Consider the following 24105-nt stretch of genomic DNA (forward strand, 5'->3'; position numbering starts at 1 on the left):
CTCTTTTCTTGCCAGGGCAGATGACTGCGTATTTAATCGAATCTAATTCCCATCTAATCCTGTTTTAGCCTCCTCTCGCGCGCTCTAATTCCGCTCTTATTTCACTTATAATTTTCTTCCCGAGGAAACTTCCTTAAATCTCATTGGTTCGAGCCGTCGCGTCGCTGCGACATTAATCTCAGACCGTTGCAGTCCGTCGATAAATCAAGTAATCTCAGCCAAACGCTCGCGAACCGCCCACAGAGTAACAGAAAATGAACTGGTTTCTCCCGGTTGACGTTTTTATTCTTTACAACACCGACTAGGTTAAAACTAGAGACCCTACATTGAGAGAGTAAAGACAACGCGGCTCATGGATGTCACAAACGGAAATAAAGATTACACAAATCGGACGTTTTTTGTAAATCTTTGATCAACCCATTCCTGAATTCCTAATTTTGTAGAATTTCGAGATTTCCTGAATAAATTAAAATCAGTGGCAAAGCCCTAATCGAAAGTACTTTTGAAACTTTCAGTATGGAAATGACTCTTTTTATCGACGAGTCGATTGTTGAAATCGGTAGACAAAGCGATGGACAAAGAAGACACATGAAGTATGGAGCGATCCTATTGGTTAAAATAGTTGGTTCCTATAGACTAAGGGAGAAAATGATGGACATATGGATATGGATGATGCATATATGGTCTCGTGACTTCGTGAGTTGCCGCTAGTTTGTCTGTTATCTTCTTTCTATGTTCATCGCAACCTCCCGCTGCCATCAAAGTGATCCTTCTATATCCCTTTTGTTTGTAACTTTGCCTATCACTTTCACCAATCAGCGCGCGGGTTCTCTTGTATTAATGTGCTGGCTACACGCTCAATTTTCCATCAATTTCCGATCAAATGGTGACTGGTGCGCACCATCTACCATCAAATTTCTGCGGCCTGCAAAAATTTGATGGTAGATGACGTAGTTGTGGGGCTCATCCTTCATCTGATTTCCACACAACCGTGCTTATTTCATGCTTATTTCAATCAACGCGCTGTTATAATTAATTTTACTCATCAATCTAGATAACTCTCGACCGCCATCTTGGTCATTATTTTGATCGGAATTTGTCGGAAATTTGAGCGTGTAACCAGGTCATTAAATAAGCCGATTCAGGCTCCCCCGAACGCTCGTGTGGACGCACACTCTGATCGAGATGGGGAAGTGATGTCCCAAAAATGAATATTATTTTCTCATATTGGGGCTCCGAGGTCAAGGGGGCGAATAGTTGCAATTTTTCCCGGAGTTAAACTGTTGCGGGGCTCGCTCGAGAGCCGCGTCGCGTGAATCATAAATTCCCGAAGAACATTGTTGTTAAAGCATTAATTTGGGGGAATAGTTCTGCTCGTTCGGAAGATTGTTTTCATTGCCGAGCGAGCCGTTAGCCAGGACTTGGGGTCGCGCCAAATCGATGCTTTCACCGGACGCGGCGCTTTCGAAATAATGGCCAAGCATTCCCCGCGCGGTAGGTGTCTCGTCTCCGAGGCAGTGGCGCGGCGTGATTTTCGATATATCGATCGATCTGCCATTCGAAACTACGTAAAAGGATCGATTTACAAGGTGTTGGCAACGAACATCATAATAATCGATTCTTTACCATAGTTTCGAATGGGGAAATATCGATAATCGATCATTCACGCCTCGCCACTACTCCGAAGTCTCTGCGAGCATTCCAACGCAGGAAATCCTAAGTCTCAAGTTTGAGGTGAGTTCGTTCAAGGGAGCGGGATACTCATTTTTTATAAGTTCCTTCCCGAGCGAGCTGGTTATTTCTTGGTCGTCGTTATTTGCTGAAATCGAAAATAAAATTGTACACTTGATGCGTAGTAAAATTTATCGATTTCACATTAAACGGACCGCGTTAAGCAGAAAAGAATCAAGCCACATCAGCAATTGCCGAATTTAGTTGGGCATTTAATTGTTATACATGAGAACAAAAAAAAGATTTGTTTGTTTTTGTGCAGATTTTTGTGCAAATCTCAGTGATTTTTTTTGCATAGTATAAAGCGAATTCCTGAAAAATTTCAAAGAAAAAACCCTCTTTTTGGTAAAAATTAAATTGCCCAATATTGTCAATAGCTCATGCAGTTTGGTTCCTTCACTGGAAAAAAAACACATTGGATCTAGAGTCAAGACTCTTGAAAACATTGACAAGAAAAAGGACTCTTGATTCAATCAGATTTAAGCTTAAATCAAAAGGAAATCCGCTCAAATTAAGAGATTGGGTTCTTGATTTAAGCTTAAATCTGATTGAATCAAGAGTATTTTTCTTGTCGTTGTTTTTAAGAGTCTGAACTCTAGATCCAATGTGTTTTTTTTTTTTTCCAGTCTTTCTGCTAAACGGGTCCAAATGTGAGAACGCGCCCATGAGGATAAAATAGCATTGGTGTACGTTATTATTTTCAATTTGATCTGAATTCGAATTCCCTTTTTTTTTGTTAATGCAGTGACCTATCATATTTATCAACTAGAAAAATTGAAGACTCCCTGCCCAAGCTCTCTTAATGGAAACGTTTGGCTGCCTAGATGCAAGTATTCATGACCAAGAGTTGCGCGTGTTGTATGCACAAACAATTGTAGGCGCTTGACTTAGTTCGTCAAAACATCTGGATGCAACAAACTACAAATGCATGTTAACCTAGGGGTCGTCTACATTGCATATACAATCGCGCTGACTATGACCAAACTCGGAATTTGGATGAGCCTCGTAACACCGCCACAGCATTGCCAAACAGAGCAAGTAGCGAAAACTTTCTTTGCTATTATTCATGCTTGTAATGATTTTAAGAAACCGTTTTGGTACGGAAATTCTGCGATAGCATTACGCGTCTTCGGGTTTTGATATCTCGCAATTTTTTCTGAAGTAAAAAAGCAGATGAGAGCAGAGGAAAACTACACTGGAAAAAAAACACATTGGATCTAGAGTCCAGACTCTTAAAACATCGACAAGAAAAAGTACCCTTGATTCAATCAGAATATAGCTTAAATCAAGAACCAAGCCTCTTAATTTCAGCGGATTTCGTTTTGATTCAAGCAAAAATCCGATTGAATCAAGAGTATTTTTTCTTGCAATGTTTTCAAGAGTCTGGACTCTAGATCCAATTTTTTTTTTTCCAGTGTGCCGATAAAATCCTGGAATCGGCTACGATCTCTTATGGCGTTCAGTAGTTTCAAAAATTTGATCGGTGGCGTAGAAATAAAATAAGTTTATTTTTCTTAAAAAAGAAGAATAAAAATGCATTATCGTCGAGAAAAATTGAATCCTTGTCTTTCCAGTGACTTTGGGAAAAAATGGTTAAGTATTGATAAAATAGAACCACACCATCACTCGAGTCGAAAGGTTTTCCCAAGGCGCAGCGCGCGCTCACGAGGACGGAAAGAACGCTGTTTCCTGCTGAAAGGTGCATCGCTGAACAGGTTCGTTGTGATTGAATCAAAAGCTGCGCTTTTAAACACTCACTCCTCAACAGATTTCCGCCTCAACCCCGGCACAGCTTCCGACTACACCCAGTTGCCAACGCACGTCGCTATACTTCAAAATATCATGTTCCTCCAGCTTCCCCGTTCATCCAGAATGTTTGAGAGGCTCACGGAAAAAAAGTGTCAGCGGTTATCCCCCAAAATTGTTCTGCTACCCAAATTTGTTGGATGATATGAACATTTCCAAGTAATTTTGGTAGCACTGCAACTCAAATTGGGGTAGTACCGCTACATTTGGGTTATTAACCTAATTTATTGGGGTACTACCACAATTAATTGGGATACTACCAAAATTAATCGGGGTATTACCACAATTAATTGGGAATGTCCATATCATCCAACAGTTGGGACTTGACCCCTACCTCTTCTTTTTCCGTGCTTGGAGGACAAGGCGCATGAGTGCAGTTTTCCGTTTCGATAGATACGTGCTTCAAGTTTTGAAATTACACGGAGCCTTATGGTGGAGGGAAGGTTCAAACTGACTTTAGATGCTTAAAAATTGGAATTCGGAAAAAAAAATCCACAGAATATGCATTAAGAATAGTTTTGATAGGAATTAAATTTCTCAATTTTTTAAAAAATTACACTTATGCGCCTGCCCCCCCCCCCCCCCCCCCCCAAGGCAGAAGAGGGTGCGGTGGTACTTTACTTGAAAAGCATGGCTACATTGGTTCTCTGGAGGAATGACATCACTTACTTACAGCTGTTTTGCCTAAAAGTATGTCGTTTTTTGTGCACTTACGCCACTTACGGCTTTGTCAAATGTCTCGTTTTCATGAAAATAAGATGAATTTTACTATCGCAGCTAAATTTCAGTAATTTCATCTATGAGAGATTAGACGAATTTTGAAGGAAACTCGATTTCAAAAATTTGACCGTTACGGCTATCTTCGCTACAATTTATTCCCCTCTTTTTCTGGCGGACTAGTATGGTAGAATTCAAGAGGCAGGTTGAAATCAAAAGCCGCTCTCTATAGGCTGAACGCCTAATAGTGTATCTCTTTTGGAAAGTACACCTAAAGCTGGCAACCGGGAGGCTAGGTGCTGTTCGTTAGAATACGCCCTATTTTTCCCCCCGGTGCAGAAATGACAACAAAGCTCACTCTCTCGGGATCACGGGATTTCCTCGATGAGCATTCCCATTTTCGTAGAATTACCGGAAGGAGGGAGCGAGGAAGCGCTATGGGCAAGAGCCGATCGGAAATTCAATCTGCCGACCTCCTTATTGAATAATCTCACTCTACAACAGGAAACAAACGGAGTTGTTCTCGTTGCTTAAGTGCCACGCATTTATCGACTCCTCCACTTGAGTCCGAGAGGCTCCCGGAATCCACCAACGAGACGCACCGTCATTCAATATCTCGCGTGCAAAATCAACTCGCTCCCCTACCATTCATCCCTTATTTATTTCCTCCTCATTTTCATTAAATTTCACTTATATCTTGTTTTCACCGCCAACAACCGCCAATCACATGCCGCTCGATGTATTGATTTTCAATATCACGTTCTGGGGCCGAACTTTGTTGGTCCTTCCACCGTACCAGCGGGCTGATTATTGAGATTGATAGACAGAGTGATAGACAAAGAAGATATAGGGAGTTTGGAGCTATCCTATTAGTTAAAATGGGTGAGATCCTGAGATCTATCGACTAAGGGAGAAAATGATGGACTAACTATCGGGTCCCTCGTGGGTTGCCGTTAGTTAGTCTATTGCCAACATCCTTTGTCCATTGCAACCACCCGCTTCCACCAATAGGATCGCTCCAAATCTCTTTTTGTCTTCTTTGTCAATAGCTTTGTCAATCAATTTCAATAATCGGCCCGCAGGACGAGTTTCGACCGCACTCAAGTCCGGCTTAGTGCTTCTGATTGGTCGGTGGTGCGGTTTGGACTCATCGCTGGCTGTTGCTCATGCACATCTATGTTAGGGTCAGAGCACTTGCATACGGGAGAGTATTGCCATCTCTGTGCCGGTCTCTGATTGGTCCATCAGTTTTAGGCTATCATGTAGCTACAAAGTTGGCCCTATATAAACAAACCCGACCCAGAGGAACACGTACTATCGGCTGAGAAATAATGATAATCACACACAAAGGTTAAAATTCGGGGCTGGGGTTTGTTTACATCTGGCCAACTTTGGGGCTCCATGATCGCCGACCAATCAGAGAGCGGCACACTTTTTCTGTAGTGAAAGGAATGAGATGGCAATACTCTCCCGTATGCAGGTACTCTTACACGGAAAAAAAAGAGGTAGGGGTTAAGTCCCAACTGTTGGATAATATGGACATTTCCAATTAATTGTGGTAATAATACCCCAATTAATTGTAATACCCCGACTAATTGTGTTAGTACCTCAAAAAATTAGGTTACTAACCTAAATGTTGCGGTACTACCCCAACTTGAGGTGCGGTATTACCAAAATGTATTAGAAATGTCCATATCATCTAGCAAATTGGGGTAGTACCACAATTTTAGGGGATAACCTCTCACACTTTTTTTCCGTGTAGGGTAACCCAGAACCAAAATGGGTACTCCCATTCCTGTCTTACGCGGAGGAGCAATCGACCACTCAAAAAATGGACTATCCACGGATCGCCGTATAAAAAAGCATCGGAGCTGAATAGTCCATTTCCTAATTGGTCACGCGATTTGAAGCGCGCGAAAACACCCCCATCCGCGAAGCATTGGAGGGATTGTAGAGATAAGTTTGTCAAAAACTTATCAATATAATATTGCCGTAATTTTGGAAGTCCAAAGATCGGAGCACTGAAATGCTGATTAAATCAGTAAAACTTAAAAAAAAACTGACTACAATTCAAGGAAAAGCAGACTTACAGCAACAGCATCGCCCATTTATACACGTCTTTTTTAACGATCTGGACGAGCGGATACTCCATTTGGACTGCATTTTGCAATTTGGAACTATAAATTCCGGCCCGGTTTAAAAACAACGTATGTGCCATTATAGTTTCCCTATACGCACATAAGTGTTTTTTCAGATGAGCCAGAATTTATAGGTCCAAATTGCACAATGCAGTCCATTTTTGGCAATGCGAGAACCCGCTTAAAGGCACTGCCACAATCATTTTGTCACTCTACTTTTTACCGAGTAAACGCACCAGGACCAGTATTATTCCTGCAGCTGAATTCGGGGAACGCTTCGTTTAATCAGCACCAAGTCTCGCGGAGAGAGGACTGTTCTCGCTTGGGTCTTTGAATTAAGCATCAGGTGCAACGGCGAGGGAAGCCGCAAAATCACAACGAGCACCAGGCTAAGCCCCAACAATTAGGAACAATTTGCATACCTAGTGAAAACCATGCCGCAAGATTTGACGGTTAATTGTTCTCACTATTTAATACGTTAAAAAATTTAACTGCGTCATATCCTTCTGACGAGAGGCGACGCAGTTTAATTTAACCCTTCATCGTGTATTATTCACAGGTCACCAGTCAGCGCTCGCGTGTTGAAAGAGAAATTTATCAAAGATTAAAATGATTCAATAAAAAATGTATCACAAGTCCATGAGGTATTTTTTGAAAATACGACAGAAAAATAAAACAATATTCTGCGGTGTGAGCCTGAGTGATCCTTACTACCTAGCCCTTGAAGCATCACTGCAAATAAGACAAACGGAACTAACACAATATGGAATAGAGCAAAGGAAAGGACCCGCATCATTGATGACGGCGCAGACATACAACTATTCGTGCTTGATGGATGTCTGTGTTGCATGCGCAAAATTGAAGGCGCTATGGTGCCATTCGTAATTGCAATGCTCTGCTCTGCTCAATGCTACGAATAAGGTGTCGCTTGGATTCGGGAGAAAAGTTTAAAAACTGTCGATTACTTCTAGTTGATTACTTCTCCCCTACCTTCGGCTGTGTTGTTGCTCGATTTTTCATTTTTTTCAATCGGTTGTCTGTTCTTTTTTTAGGAAGTATTTGTAGACCTACATCTAAAGCTCGTATGCACCGATACTATTACTTCTCTAGGAGAGATTGTCGGATCAATTTGGCTGGGCTCGGGTATGTAAGGGCGAATGCATGCAACCTGCCAACATGCTAATTTTCATACATCGGATTTAAACACGAAGCAGGAAATAAAAGTGGATAGTCGGACGCGGGACACAGCGGCAGATCACTTTTAAAACTATCCTCCTCGAGTTAGAAAAAAGGGACGCGTTTTATACTGAAAAGCTCATTAAATCTTGTGGATTGGGCGGCAATTTATTTCTCTCTTTATCTAAAAAAAACACAATCAAAGTGTAGAAGTTACATTTTAACCTGTGCAAGATGCACATAGAATGGAGAATGCCAATTTATTCTTAATTTTTAGTATAGTTTCAGTAATATTCTCTTTTTTTTTCTTTTCTTTTTTTTTTGCCCGAGTTATTGTTATTCAGCCATTAAGGTCCGGTTATCTCGTAAAAACTAAAATATCAGGAGACTTTTTTGTTCAACTTTTCAATGCAGTGGTCGTTTACCTAGTTTTGAAGCAGGTTAAAAACAAACTCATACATGTCATAGGTTTTGCCTCGGTTCAGATCTTTCACAGCAAGCAATTTCACGCTCATAATTTATCCCGATTTAACATTTCTTTTCAATAAAAATACTGATGAGTATTTTCAATAAAAATGCCGATGAGGAGCTTTCATTTTCTAAACAATTTTTTTTCGTAGAATTCCAGTCCTAAAGGTTTAAGAGTGCAGGTTGACCCGCGGAAAAATAATTTCAATTGCATAGCCTACAGGCAAGAAGATAGCAAAATCCACGGGCTCAGAGTTTACGTAAATCCCCGACTGGTATTCTTTTCTCTCATCTTCTCTTTAAAGTCGACCATAAAATGCGCTTAATAACTGAAAAATGCACTTCACTAGTCCCAGAGACGTTCATTATTTTTTAATCATTCCCTTTTTCCCGCTCTCTCCTCTCAGCTCCCTTTCGCTAAATACTATTGCCATATTGCACCATGTGCATGTACCACAGGAGTTTTCTGCGCTTTAATTGAAGAGTGATTATGTATACTATATGTCGCAAGCCAATAGTCCAATCAGGCATTTTGTGAAATGCCTTGGCAAATAAGCAAATATTCACTATTACATTGAAAAACCGAATCAGTTGCTCGCAGTTTTAACGATTAAAGCCTTTGAAAAAGTAGAAATGGATATTCCTCCTACGGTATGTCCTCAGGATAATTTTGGGTCATTTTAAGGTTGTTTCAATGATTTTCAGACCTTGATTGAGCTTTTATCCTCAAATTTGCAATGTTTCGGGGAAAACAAAATATTTTCAATTTCAATTTCTAAAATTTCTCAAAAGTCACTTGAGGTGGTGAAATTCCACGGAAATTCTCAATTTGGACGCGATTCTCGTTCAAAACGTTGAAAAATTGAGAGCTGTACGTAAAACACGTCGAAAACTTTGTACATCTGCATAATTTGACGAATTGCCTAGGCATTTGTTTAAGTGCCTAATTTCACTATTTGCCTGTGACATATACATTTTTCAAAGTGACATTAAAACTTAGAGTCTAGTTATGGCAAAAAGGGTTACTTCAAAAGTTCACGGATCAAAGCCATTAAAAAATCGAGGAACTTTAAAATCAAAGAAAACTATTTACCCTAAAATGGGTGGAACTGGGATCCTCGTGGCGGAGGGGACAGAAGAGAACTTGATCATAGGGGGTCTGGGGACACCGAAAGATCTCCACCAAGTTAGATCTAAGGTACTCTTCCAGTTCCAGAGGAGGGTTCAAGGATATCCCTGGCTCAAAGGAGGGGCTCGGGGCCTCCGCGGAGAACTCTTGAAAAACTGAGTCGTCTCAGATGATATTTTGAGCCGTGTTAACCTCAAAATCGATCAAATTACAATTTAAAGATGAAAGGCATGGTGTTGGAGAAAACCGGGATTCACCAGGGAATCGTCCTAGAAACCGGGAATCTCTTCTTCTACCACTTGGTGATCATTTCGTTTTCAAACTTTGCGGTCTAATCTGACCGAGCGCTACGCTATTATTGACTTTTTGGATGACACATTTGAAGCTTCAAATCATCAAAAGAATCGAGAAGCTTTCATTGCCCACATTTTATAAACATCAAGGACGCTATCGGAATAATAATTTTGAGTGTGCGTCAAATAAATGGCTGAAAGATGAATTAAAATCGATATTCATTCATGGAACTCTGGATAGTTATATTCTTTTCCCCCAGAAAATTCCGGGGAATTGGGAGAAAAGTTCGGTCTCTCATCAGGGAATGAGCTCCCGGAAATCAGGGAAAAATCAGGGAATGAGCCTGATTAGAACTTCTAGACACCATGAAAAGAATAGATACTTCAAAAACATTCGAAGAAATATTTGTAAAATTATTAATATTCATGGATTCGAGTATATCTTTGGGAGTCTACCCTCCCGGCCCTTACAAGCTCCGCCAACACGCCCTGAATACTGCCGTGCCAAGTTGAAACACCGTGTGAGCATTCAAACCTAGGCAAATTTCTTCTCAGAAAATGTTTATTTTGAAGGAAAGTTATGAATGTTTTAACTTGAATTTTTCCGACTTTTTAGATAAAATAACACACCTCGAGCCTTTATTTTTCTCAGCTATTTGTATTTTAATTGTAACTAAAGGTTAGAATTTATATCCTAACTTTAATTTTACGAACTAATATTATCGTATAATTTAACCAAATCTTTTGTTCGTTAGCTTACTAAAATTGATTAATTTCTGATGAATTTTTTTGGATTCCGATGTTCCTCTGATACATGGGAAGAGAAATATTTGGAAATTCGTGATTTGTCGAAGAAAATTTGGCAACGCCTGAATACTCATACGGCGTTCCTCCTTAGCACGGCAGAATAGAGTACTAGTTTTTTTAATGAACCAAGGTTTGAAATGTGAAAAAACTGGGATATTAATGCACTGGCAAGAGTGGATGAGACGAGGTAGAGGCGTGGAGGCTCCGAGTAAAATGACGGCATTCTTAGATACCACACCGCTGCGGCGCGGCGCTGCGTGCTGAATCCATTAGACGAGGTCGATGCCTCCTTTCAAACTCTTTGAGAGCTTTATTTGCATCGGCTCCTTTCGCAGTCTTCAAATGATCTTTGCCAATTTGCTCCATTATCCTCGTCCGTTCACGCTCAAAATGCTATGTAAGTAACCCATCATGCCAATTTTTCAAATCTTCCTTTTTTGGAAAATGAAGTATTATTACACTAAGAAAAAATTCCGGCTCCAGGAGCCGTAATTACGGGTTATGCAGCACTATCGTGCGTTGCGGGTGAGGACACCGTAAATCTCGCATTCAGGAGTCAGAGCATCGGCCTCTGAGCCGATAGCTCTTTTTGCGACGGGTTTAGAGGCCGTTGCTCCGGTTGCTGAATGGGGGACTTACGGTCTCCTCACCCGCGACGTACGGTACTGCTAGCCTGTAATTACGGCTCCTTGACCCGGATTTTTTTTTCAGTGATATAAGGTTGAAGATGGTCAGTTCAGTGCGTTTGTATGTGCAAACCCGGCTAAAATTATATTACAAAATTGATTTTTACGGTCTCCGAAATTTAACCGGGAATTTTGCCTTGATCTAGAAAATACGATTGATGATAAATTTTGACGGTGAAACTCATCCACTCATCATTCACTGGAAAAAAAACACGTTGGATCTAGAGTCCAGACTCTTAAAAACATCAACAAGAAAAAATACTCTTGATTCGATCAGATTTAAGCTTAAATCAAGAACCAAGCCTCTTAATTTGAGCGGATTTCCTTTTGATTTAAGCTTAAATCTGATTGAATCAAGAGTCCTTTTTCTTGTCAATATTTTCAAGAGTCTGGACTCTAGATCCAATGTGGTTTTTTTTCCAGTGTTCACCAAAGTATCATACAATTATTGACTTGAATTTCTGATCGTAAAACGTTCTTAAAGGCCAAGGGGTTCTCTTCGACGGAGTGAATGTCATAACGGAACAAGAGTAGCAATTGTTCCGACAAACTATGAACTTCCGAGCGATCTGCAACTTTGCGCCCTCTTAGAAACTCGTCTAAGATGAAAACACAAAACGCAGACACCAGAGGCGCTATCGTCTCTATAGCCGAGCTCCGTGAAGCCACTGTTTTTGAATGGACTGCAATCAATCATCTAGTTCATTCTGTCTTTGAACTTCTTCGATTAATTGCTTCCACAGAAATAATTGCACTGTTTTCGCACAACAGATTAAAGAATCCTTGCTCGAGTCCGCCGCTCATCAATAAACTAGGTCAAAATGCCATTGTACAAAGCCTCCAGTCCGCGTTGAAATGCAGGGAGAAGAGGAGAGCAGTCATTTTGCAAACCCTTTTGTTCCTGTAGTTTAAGTGGTTGTACACTGTATCCTTGATGGTAGATCTTTTGAAAGTTAACGCTTGCCCGGATGCGTTTTAGTGAAAATACTTGGAATGTGTAAGGAGACACAATAATATGGTAGACCTCGATTTTAAGAAGGTAGCGTGCATTTAAAGTAGGACAAGAATATTGTTCTATTTTTCGAGCTCTCTTGTTGTTTTTTCAATTAAATATTTTCCCGGATTAAATCATCTCCTTTTAATTCAAAACTGATCGAAAAAACTGGTTCTTAAAACCAGTTTATTTTTTAGGAAATGGGAGTACAATTTGCCAAACCAAATTCTCATTCCTTCACTTTTGACGCAATATCGAAACATAAAACTTACTAAAACTCAAACATCAAAATCTCTTTTACCAAAAGTAATAATTGTCTTTGAAAAATACGTATAGTTTAATTCGGCAACGTTCTAAAACATCAACCGGGTTTTGCTAGAAAAATTATTTCCCTGCTTTCGCCTCTGATTTCACCGACCACCTCATATCCTGCTCGAGGACCAGATTAAAGGTGGCTGGGAATCTCTGAAAGCTTCATTAGGCAAATTCAGAAGACGACGGGTGTCTAACAAGAAACTTTGCATTACCCGTTAGTTAGATAAGCTGAGCGATGTGAATAATACGGCGCAGTGTGAGATATATGTTATTTATAATCACAAATGTCTAGGAATGTTTTCTGAATTTGTGTTCATTGAACGTGCGCAGTTGAAAAGTGGAGAAGTAGAGGCTTAATTAGAGGCTTGGAAACGCTCAAAGTGCCTTCGGATTTTTGTGTAGGCAATACCACATCGCTCGGGAGTTAGAATAGTCGTATCGCTTGAATTTGGCATTCACAAATTCGTCCTCGTTTACCGATCTGTGATCGGGTTTGCTCTTACTCAGGGATTCCGACAATTTTGCATCACTGAATTATTCACGAACAGCGGCGAAGAATTTTCTGTCTCTGAAGAATGATCCGTGACAGTAAAATGTAAAATAAATATGGATTCTCATCAGGAAAATTGTAATCTCATTTTATCCGATAAACATTATATTCTCGATGGAGAAATTCCCGCGACTGGTCTACTGTGTGACTTGTCACACAGTAGACCACTAGACTAAGTTATAATCAAATCAGTAGAGGACATGCCTCCTAATCAGAGGCTTATGCTAGAGACGTTGAGTACCGTAAACATATTCACACTCACTCGTGAATTTAATAAAACTAGGTTCCACAAGGATTTCATTTTTATTCCAACGTAAGATTTCATAATCATCAAACAAATTTCTGAGCTTTGAGAAAGCATTTCATTTAAAAACACCAAAATTTCGTCAGTGCTCAATTTAAATCAAAATGACTTTGGTTTCCCGGAAAACTGGATGTCTGCACATTAACACACAATATTCTGCAAGGTCATTTGTGCAATCTCACTATTCCTCCGTCTTCTCGTAAGCTTGCGTCTGCGAATGTAAACAATTTCGCTAAAAACAGAAGGTACTCAAAGAATGATTGAAAGACATAAATAGCACCTCTGAAGGCCCCTCGTTCATCTAATATGCCAACGCTGGAGTATAAAATACATCCACCGTGGGAAGTTCTTACCAACTGCGGCCCCTAAGGCTCAAATCTCATGCTAAAAGACAGGTCCTCTAACAAACTGTACCGTATGTTAATATTTTCGTGCTTCAAACCGTATTCTTAATTTCGGGGGAAAGCTATTCCCTAAATGACACACTAAGAAGAAATTTAATAGGAGCAGAGTGGGAAGAAGGATGGATAAAAATGTATTATGTTAACTTTTATGAAGAAAGAAACAATTGTTTGGAGCAACTCTCTTCAGCTGAGATGTACGAGACTCGGGAGTGCTCGGGACAGAGTTCTGAGTAAAGACTCAAGGCAGAAAAAACCTTAAATGTTAGTAAAGTCAGAGAGAGAGGGAGAGCGGTATATTCAAGTGCCTGGCAGGAAATGTTAAATGATCATAGGCTGCATGGCCAAATTCACGGTGAATATTCGCTGTTCCCTCTCTCGACAGCGCATGTATGGCTAATATCAAATATTTATTTTTCATTTAACGGCAACAGTGTAAAGGGTAACACCGAGGAGCATCATAACTGTCTTCCGTGACGCCAACATTTAATTACTAAAGTTTTCTTCCGTCAATTTTTATTCTCGTAGAAGTTCAAAACTGTTAACAAGAGTTAAATTTCATTTAAAACACCTTTCACCGCACAACAAAGCCTTCACCCGGACTAATTGTTTTCACGATCATATTTTACGAGACCTATTGTTCCGAATCTCAAAAGACCATTTGGTCACCATTGATAGCTTTCATGATTTTCAAAAGTAGAATACTTACACATATTTGAAGAGCACGCATGAGCCTATTAATTGATTGAAACAATATTTCCCTAATTTTTTGTCTCTTCGAACAAGGGAATTCTTGAAAAGAAAAAAAAAAGAAAAAAAATCCCATTCATGTTTTCAACCCCTCTCCTCTAGCGGCTTGAGGCGGGCCTAAAATTGTGCCTCCATGCTCAACATTTTGATTGCATTTTGCAAAAAGGAACCAAGAGCATTGCAATGTTGCTAAGATTGTGTAACTTCTTTTGTCTTGGAAGAAAAACCTGATCATCTTTTAAATTTTCTACCTTACACGCTAAAACCTGTAAATTTAAGACAAAAATATCCACGTAAATGTTATATTTTTGCACGATTACAGTAGTCTGATGGAAAGGGTGAAATTGCACAATCTTAGCAACACGGCGATTCTCCTGGTTCCTTTTTGCGAAATGCAATCCATTTTTCCACAGTGTTGCACACAAGGACCCTACTTAAATCACACTGCTTAAAGTTCCCTTTTTTGTTTTTGTTTCAGGTGCTCTTAGAAAGTGCGGATAGAAGTTCTCTTTTAATTAACCCAAGGATGGAGAACGTTCCTTGCGTGGCTACCAAATCGATTGGCGTGTGATACCGTTCATAAATTTTCTTGGTTATTTGAGTCAATTCATCGGTTAAAAAAGAGAATAAATAAGTTTCCAGTGTTTAGCCGTTAGCCGAGTGCGACGATTCATTACTGGCTCCATCAATAAGTTCCACGCGATGATTCCCGCAGCCAGTTTTCCGCGTGGAAATATACACGACAAGAATGAATACTCACCGTTTTGATGGAAAAAGATTTTAGGTCTACATTTTGCGATCTCTTCCCATAATAATATAATTTGACCAGTTTGAATTCATACACATTGATATATCATCAAGCAAAGAAAGTGCGTATAACTAAATTGTATATTTTTGCATATTTTCATTTAATTTAGTATACTTTTTTAAATCTCAAAACACGGAGCTTTTGTGGTGCACTTAACGCTATCAAAAACAATTCTTTCGTCTTTATATATTTTTCTTACTCTAAGTAAAAAACATAAAACTTTACAGTAATCTTACCTCCGTGGTAAAGTTTTCTGATATTTTCGTGGGGTTCTGAGTATAAGATCTTTCATAATTTTCCAAGAGAAAATAAAATGGGGGGGGGGGGGGCGAAGACACGTAAATACAAGTAGTCATTTCACAGAAAAACATAGATGGTGCTGACGCCAGAGCCTTCTGTTCACAGGGCTCCTGCAGTTTCTTTGTTACGCTTACATAATTTTTCTGTCGTGAGAACAGAACTTCGGTCGTGGGAACAGAGTACTTTGTCCTCATAACGGAAGCTTCTGTGACTGTCACACAAGAAGTGCAGGGGCCCTGTAAACAGAACTGGATTGCATTTTGCAAAAAGGAACCACTAGTATTGCAATGATGCTAAGATTGTGCAGCTTCATCCTTTACAATAAAATTACGGAAAACATGAGAAACCATGAAATTTAGATGGTAATTTTGGTCTTAAATTTACAGTTTTAGCGAGTAAAATAGAAACTATTGATGGATAATTGGGTTTTTCCTCCAAGACAAAAGAAGTTGCACAATCTTAGCAACATTGCAATGCTAGTGGTTCCTTTTTGCAAAATGCAATCCAACTATTTTTTTCAGTGTTCCGGTGATTTTGTTCCAGGATGTGATAGATCTCTAGGCGATATCCCGCAGTGATGAGGTTGAGTGCGGGGTCCGTGTAACGAATCGGTCGGCTAATATGCGCTGGCTAGCGGTGGTGTCGGTGGCGTTGGCGCTCTGCTTGGGGTCCGGGCCGGCGCGTGGGGTCAGCGGAACAAGTCGGGGCTCCAAGTGGGCGAGCGCTACAAGCAGGCCACGGTGGGGGGTCGCGGGAGCAGCGGGGTCAGGATCGGGACCGGAAACGCCTCGACCGGAAATAAGTACAAGGAGCACCGCAACGTCTCGATGAAAGGGCTCGCGACGACGACGACGTCGACGACGGAAGCGGCGGTGACGACCGAGGACGAGACGGTTTCCGGCGCGGCCACCGAGAACCCGGACCGCTTGAAAGTCACTCTGAACATCGGGGTGGTGATGCCGCTCAAGACCTTCTATCAGCGGGATTACAAGAAGGCCATGAGCTCCGCCCTGGCGGTCATGCAGCGCAAGAAGCCGGACCTCTTCGCCCAGATCGACGTCAAGCCCCACTACAGCCTCAAACAGGCCACGCCCAGCCCCACAGGTAAGAAATTCTACCTATCCTCAATTGGATTACATTTTGCAAAAAGGAACCACTAGCATTGGAATGTTGCCTAAGATTGTGCAACTTCTTTTGACTGGGGGAAAAACCCGATTATCCATTAATAGTTTCTATTTTACTCGCTAAGAACTGTAAATTTAAGACAAAAATTACCATTTAAATTTCATAGTTTTTCACGATTTCTGCAATTTTATTGCAAAGGATGAAGTTGCACAACCTTAGCATCATTGCAATGCTAGTGGTTCCTTTTTGCAAAATACAATCCAATTCTCACACTGTTCTGCTAAGGAAGAACGCCGTATGAGCCGTAAGGCATTGCCTAGTTTTCTTTCATAAAATACGAATTTATTGGAAAAGTTATGAATATTTTTGTTCCAATTTTTTTGGACACTATTGCCCGCAGTCTAATCTACGATATTTGAAATCTCAAGGAAATATATGCATAACTTCCTTTCAAAATAAACATATTATCTGAGAAAATTTGGCAACTCTCTAATGTTCATACGACGTTTTTCCTCAGCACGGCGGCATATCTCTCGTTCCAAGCAATAAAATTAAAATAATAATGAAAAGAAAATCTGGTGTCCTTCGAAGCGAGCGTTCGGTTAGAATTTACAAAAAACATCGTTTTGCTGGCCCTCCCCAAATTGCGCATCGACCGGGACCATGGTCTCATCAAGTTGATGAACGACAGGTCGTGCTGTGCCGTTTGGGGTGCCGACGACGCCGGACCAATGTTCAGCTGGTATTTTTCCTAGGACATCTACTTAAATGATCACTTTTCTAGTTTTTTCTGGACGGGACATACTCCTTACCGCGATGGTATAGTAGTTCTAACAGTTCCCTAGTCCCTATACAGTGTGATCCAAAAGTCACTTCCACCCCATCTAACTGTTTACCTAATTGAAGTAAAGATTTGAAACTTGGGGGATGTTCATAGGTCTAAAGGAGCTAATTTTTGATCCCCTTAAAATTTTCAGGGGGCCTCCCTTGGAGGATAACGGACCACAACTTTTTATATTCAAATGGGAAGACCCCTATTGTGATACCTCGTTTGCAACGCATAAAAAAAAAAAAAAAACTTTCCGCGCAAAACACGAAGTCAATCTATATCAATATCTCGAACCGTTTAAAAATGCTTTAGGACACTGTTTTTTACGTGATTTTGAAGATTCCTAGGGGTGCAATAACGGCAATCCGATTGTGCGCTTCGCGCGATATTTTTTGTGACTTTCGAACGACTCGACGCTAGGACGCTGTGTTTTACGCGATTTTGAAGCTTCCTGGGTCGTGCGAAAACGGGAATCCAGTTGTGTGGTTCGCGCGATATTTTGAGTGACTTTCGAACGACTCGACGCTAGGACGCTGTGTTTTACGCGATTTCGAAGCTTCCTGGGTCGTGCGAAAACGGGAATCCAGTTGTGTGGTTCGCGCGATATTTTGTGTGACTTTCGAACGACTCGACGCTAGGACGCTGTGTTTTACGCGATTTCGAAGCTTCCTGGTTTCTGCGAAAACGGGAATCCAGTTGTGTGGTTCGCGCGATATTGTGTGTGACTTTCGAATGACTCAACGCTAGGATGCTGTGTTTATCGCGATTTTGAAGCTTCCTGGGTTGTTCCTAGGCCCCCTAAAATATTCCGGGGAACCCCTGGGGGGGGGGGGAGGATGGACGGAAACCAACTATGTTTTAAATGCAGAAGACCCCCTTTGTTTTACCTCGTTCGAAACATCATGGAAAAAGAAAACTTTTCGCGCAAACCCGAAGTCAATATCTCAAACCGTTTCAAAATGGTGGCCGGTTAAAGTTCAAAATGGCCGAAAATCCACACCGGCTATTTGTCGATGGATTTGCGCGAAAATCGGTGCCTAGAGGTATTTTGACACGAGGAAAACGAGTTCGACATTAGATTTTAAAATACCGATATTTCCAAAATGGTTGCCGGTTAAAGTTCAAAATGACCGAAACTTGCCACTTCGGTTATTTGCTGATGGATTTGCCTGAAACTTGGAATTTTAGGGTTTTTTGGCATAAGATTAACACATTTTAACTTAGATTTCCAAAAAAACCAATTGTCGGTTAACCATTCATTATGCCAACATTTAGAGAACATTTTTAACATATAAAGTTCACGGCTCTATGGTGGTTAGGTCCCTCTACTGTGAGGAATGGCATGCAAAATCGTACCAACACCTGATCGCGTTTTCTATGTTATGAATTTCCACTCTTCGAGATTTTTATGGTTAAGAGTAGAACGACAATCTTGAGCATGACTTGAGCATGAGTCAGATGACTCTAAATTTTCAATTTTTCTTCATTTTATATCATCTTATGAGAAATTCCTTCCAAAAATCTAGAAACTGTGGTTTTCGTTCTCTTGCCTTCGGTTGAAGTGTGGCAACGGTGCTCAAAATATTCAATATACAGCACTTTTGAAAGATTTGTGCAATTGCTTGAGGAGCTTCTATTTTCTATTGGCTGTGGTTAAACATCATTCACGGGCCAATGAATGCACGGTTACTTCAAAAGCTAATGTTTGATCTTTACATTAACTGCTCTTCGCAGACGCTAGGCCAGGTCATGCATCGATCGCCCTTTCGCTCCTTTGAGATGGGCTCAGTTTACGTGAATTTCCGCGGGCTTCAAAACCAGAGCCCCGTTGATCATGTCAAACTTGCAACTTTCGTACGATGTTTGTGGTTATAAAAATTGCAATTAAAAGAGGGAAATATCGGTTCAGTCGTTTATAATTAAAAGTTCGCAGGTAAAAGTTTCAACATCATTTCTCAAGGAAATATGAGAAACATTGATGACTTTATTACTTTATCAGTCAGCATTTCTCACTTTAACATATCCCCTTTTTGTTGTTACTTTATTTATTCGTGGTTTCTTTTTTTTTTTTTTTTTTTAACGAAGAAAAAAATCGGTAATTTTCAAAAACACATTTTACACATACAATCTGTATAGTATACAATAGGACTTATTCTAATGGATTCTGCCTTTGTACAATTTATATTTTTACTCTGATTATTTATCTGGACCGCAATAAGCAGAAAGGAACCAAGCCACACGAATTATTGCCATATTTAATCGAGCTTTTTAAGTCACATGAGAACGGTTGTGCGGATTTCTGTACAAACATAAGTGGACTTTCTTTAAAGCGAAGCGAATTCCCTAAAATTTCCCAAGGAATCCGCACAAACGTTTCCATGATTGGGCCTTTTCACGATTCATGAATGGGCCTTGAGTCCGTTCCACCAATCACCGCACGGGCGCACGAAAGGCTCACGCGGCTTCATTGTAAATCTGCGGGGCTCCATATGCATCTGAATGTAAAACTTGATTAGGAGAATAAAGGGAGCATCATGTTTCCTGCCGCCTCCGTTCTCCTTCCACACAGATTCGATTACAACTCGCCCTGTCTTAAAATCCCATTTTCCAGCACCAGGCAACCCACACGTTTTCATTGCTACTGCGCAAGTGTGTTGCCTTTGCATTTGACTCTAATGGGAAACTGGCAGAAATTAAATTCGAAGAAATGGCGGCGCTGATTCACACCGTAGAGTTTGGCACCACAATAATTCGTCGTTTCTCGGAGCGAGGGACGTAACTATATTCCAAGGTTGTAAAATTGACTCGAAAAATTCGATTTTTTACGGGAATGTACCTGTGCAATTTTTGTCTAAATATTTCTGATTTTTGCACGAGATTAGAAGAAAAATCACTGAAATTTTCCATTAAAATTCTCAAGATTCTCCTGGTAAAAATGTAATTTGCGAGAAGAAATTTGGCAACATTGATTTGTCGTTAAGTTTTTTAGTGAGGGAAACTACAAACAGCTCGACCAGAAAATGCGAGGTATCAGCAAAAAAGCGTTTCCGGGGCATGAGAGAAACTGCCGTTGTGAGGTACCACAATCTGTGAGAAATACGTCGTAACACGCGAGCTATAGCGCCCATTTCTGTGGAGCAAAGCAGAATAGCCCAAGAAATAAGTTAAGAAACCATCATATTACAGCGTTTGGCTGAATTATGACAGCATTTCGATTATGCAGCAACGCGTTAAAGATCTTGGACTGGTTATAGGATATTTCGTCAACGATTTTTTGTCCGCGCACCTGTTTTTTCCAGTAATTTACGTCCACGCGTTTTTTCGGCACGGGAGTTTTGGTCCACGTGCCAGTTGAGACCCAAAGTTAATTGGCCCACCTATAAATACAAAAGAAAATTGCTCACGACGTTTTTGGATGAAAATGTATAATGTCTTGGAAGAATGAGGGTTTGCTTGTTTTTTTGTTTTGTCTGTTTGGTCCAACGGAGAATAATAGATAGTAGAGAGTTTTGGTGAAAATGGGGAAGCGTCAATTCCATGAGACAAAATTCACTAAAACTCTCTACACCTCTTTGGTGTAACAGGACTTAATTATCTTTCAAGAAATTCCCACCTTCTTATACCTGAACCTAAACCTCTATATTTGCCTCAGCTAAAGGCTCTTAGATTTTTCCTGTGTACAATAAGTATCTTGATTTATTTTGCGAGGAAAGTTCCGTACCTTTAAAGGATGCCTGTCATACTTAATACGTTCAATTTTGTATAATACTGTGCAACACCTCTGTTGTGAAATAGTTGCTTCAGACGCCGCGCCGCCGCACGGCGGGAGACGCGCATTGGCGCCTACAAACCTAAGTGGATACTTCAAGCATTGTGTAATGCGTGAAGTATCCACTTAGGTTTGTAGGCGCCAGTGAGCCTCTTGCGCAGGCAGCACGCCGCTCCGCTCTGTTATGCTTTTAATATTTATACTCGTCTAGTCAGCGTTTTTCAACTCTTGATTTTGAAATGTTTGCACACCCTGCATTGAATATTCTCATTTAAATTGATGGGAAAAACCATGCTCATCGGAACTTTTCACCTCTACACTTGAGCATGGAGTCCAATATCAAGAGTACCTCCCTTTTTAATGTCCATCCATTCTTCATCTGAATAGAAAATCGCCTACTTTTCTTATTTAAAGTAATTTCAGCTGACCTCACCTAAACCATAACCTAGCCTAACCAATGCACAGTTTTCTACGAGAACACATGGTTTTTGTCTTCATTTCACAAAAATTGTCTTGATAAACTTTTGGACCCTATGCTCGTTTATCGTCAGAGAATATCTGCATCCCACGATTTTGGAGGCTGTGCTCACTTTGATTTTTCGAAAAATATATTTCTCATTTAAGTGAGCATGGAGTCCAAGATCTTGGACGTGATGAGTAGACGAGTATTATATGAATGATCATAGAGTCCAATATCATGGACGCAATCCAACATTGCCCATATGTAATGCAAGTACTACTGCTTCAGTTGTCAAGATTTTCATTTCCGTTTACATTTCTCGCATAGACTATGAAACGTTGTTTTTTTACCTACCCTGTTCTTAGCGTAAAATACGCATACGAATACGATTCGATACGATGTATTTTTCAGTCAACTTTTTTAAAGAAAACGTGGTGGTTAATTTTCAAATAATTGAGCATGATAACGTTTTTGAGAGTTTCGCATTGATTTGAAGGAGATGATCAAAACAATAGAAAAAGAGGCTCCTCTCATTAGGAGAAATAAAGTTGAAAGCGGATTTTTTGATCAATTAAAACTGCCCTTTCATTTGCAAAGCACAATTGATGTTAGGTTTTGACTTACAGAGCAGTTGTCGGATGGTAAATTAAATACAATTTTACAGAGTAGCCGGAAATCAGGATATAGAAAATTAAAGACGCCGTGCGAAAGAAACACTGCCCTTTTCCGGCATTAGATGTAAAGTTCTGCTCTCTAAGGTTGGAAAGAAGAGGACTGTTCCATGCTAGGTTTTATTAGTGCATAAACTTTTATAACAACATTATGAATATTTTTGAGTTATGTGTTTTACACGATATGAAAGATGGTTCAAAACTTTTTATACTCATGCAGTTTGTGCTTTGTTCGCTCTGCGTGAGCTTTTACACTTCTGAATGCGGTTCTTAAAGTGATTAGTTCACGTTTGTAACATTTTTAAGAAAAGTTAGAGCGCGACTTCGTGGTTTGCTGTCGAATTCTCGGTATAAGGTGTCTCGAGAATCATGCTTTTCCTCAAGATTATCATTTACCCATTCCTTCTTAATAAAGAGGACGCCCTTTGCATTCTTCAGTGAGTTTTCAAAGATTCATATTTCCTTTAAGATTTTGATGAATCAAACTGTCCGGAGTAAAACTAAAAAAGCGCACGTATTTAGTTTCGTAACGTCACAAACTCTGCGTCTTTTTCTCAGCTATTCAGCTAATTCATACATCGAGCTGAAGTTATTAAAGTTTGTTCTTGTATCTTTTCTCGATTTTTTTTCTCCCATGAGATGAATGTTTTGCACAAAGACCAAGAAATGAAAATGTTTCTTTCCTGTGAAAAATCGGTACACATGGAGGTATATCTTGTTATCACAATAGAAATTAGCATGCTTGTGTAGTCTCATTTTGTGGCATGAATTATGTGCATCGACTATTGTTTCCGCAACCGTAAACATCTGAGCGCATTATACTAACATGATATCAATGTGTTTGTAATGTCAACTCAATGGCTCGTAATGGCATAAAATTGAAAAATGCATATCCTCATCATCATGTATCGTCATGAATGACGCTTCTTTCTCTCCTTCTAATTTTAATTTTTATGAACTAATCACCCTACCTTAAATTGCTGCTCAAGATGCTAATTTAACACTCCTGTTAAAGTGAAATTGAATCGCGGCAAAATACCACGAATGAAATCAATATCATATCTGTGAAGAATATTAGAATATAAAAAACGATACCTTGTTTATCACGTTTCACCATACTGACTTACCTGATTTTGATCTTCTTCTTTCTGCTGTATTTCTTGAGATGTGTTGTGTGATCCGTGGGCAATACTTCACGTGATGTGTGTAATGGGTCTGTTGCAAACTTTTGCTACAGCAAAAATAAGAGTTGTTCCTATCAGTAAATATCTCAAAAATCACGATGAGCGCATTGTCAAAGTTTTAAATGCACTCGTAACTTCACAATCTCCGTAAGAAATTTGTGTTTTTTTCAACCTCCCGCTTCAAAAACGACACTACTCCAGGCCAATTATTTCCTCTGATAAGGAAAATACTAGCAATATTCATGATAACATTTTCCCTGAGTAGACAAGAGCTCAAGCTCTTTGAGTCAAAGTGTATGGAGCACACGAGCAGGATACTGTTTCATGGCAACTGTGACGTGGGAAAGAACAGACGCAAGGCAAAGAACTATAACGGAGGAAATTCTCTCGGCGGATTCAGTCGCAAGGCATGTCGACGGCTTACCTCGTTGACAAGGTGTAGCTCTTAATCTCTTTCGACTTTGGCGGCAATAAATTATAAGTTTCATTTAAAAGTGTCGACGCAACTCTTGTCTCTGTTTACCGCAAGCATCATAGCCAAATCCTCGGAGGAATCTGTGATTTTTTCTCGATAGTCCGATTTGCAAACGGAGACTTCTCAACCACCCCGTGTCTCGTCGCTAGTAGACTAAACAGATGTTAAGCTCTTTAACTGAAGCTTCGAAGATTCAGGACTTCGTTTTCACTTCCTTAG

General features: G+C 40.1%; 1 protein-coding gene and 1 long non-coding RNA gene across 3 annotated transcripts in view; both read left to right on the plus strand.

Moving 5' to 3' along the window:
* Positions 1-15076, plus strand: part of LOC140225481 (uncharacterized) — a 230387-nt gene extending 215311 nt beyond the window's left edge. The window contains exon 5 of one of the 2 annotated variants that reach the window (XR_011900563.1): positions 14744-15076. This is a non-coding gene — a long non-coding RNA (uncharacterized lncRNA). The remainder of the gene's footprint in view (positions 1-14743) is intronic. The other variant, XR_011900564.1, reaches the window with a different exon arrangement.
* Positions 15077-15794: 718 nt separating this feature from the next.
* Positions 15795-24105, plus strand: part of Nmdar2 (glutamate ionotropic receptor NMDA type subunit 2) — a 156207-nt gene continuing 147896 nt past the window's right edge. Inside the window, exon 1 of the mRNA XM_072304570.1 lies at positions 15795-16477. Within this exon, the coding sequence (XP_072160671.1) occupies positions 16201-16477 (277 nt within the window). The 5' untranslated portion in view covers positions 15795-16200. The remainder of the gene's footprint in view (positions 16478-24105) is intronic.

The sequence above is a fragment of the Bemisia tabaci genome, chromosome 1 (assembly GCF_918797505.1).
Source record: "Bemisia tabaci chromosome 1, PGI_BMITA_v3".
NCBI lineage: Eukaryota > Metazoa > Arthropoda > Insecta > Hemiptera > Aleyrodidae > Bemisia > Bemisia tabaci.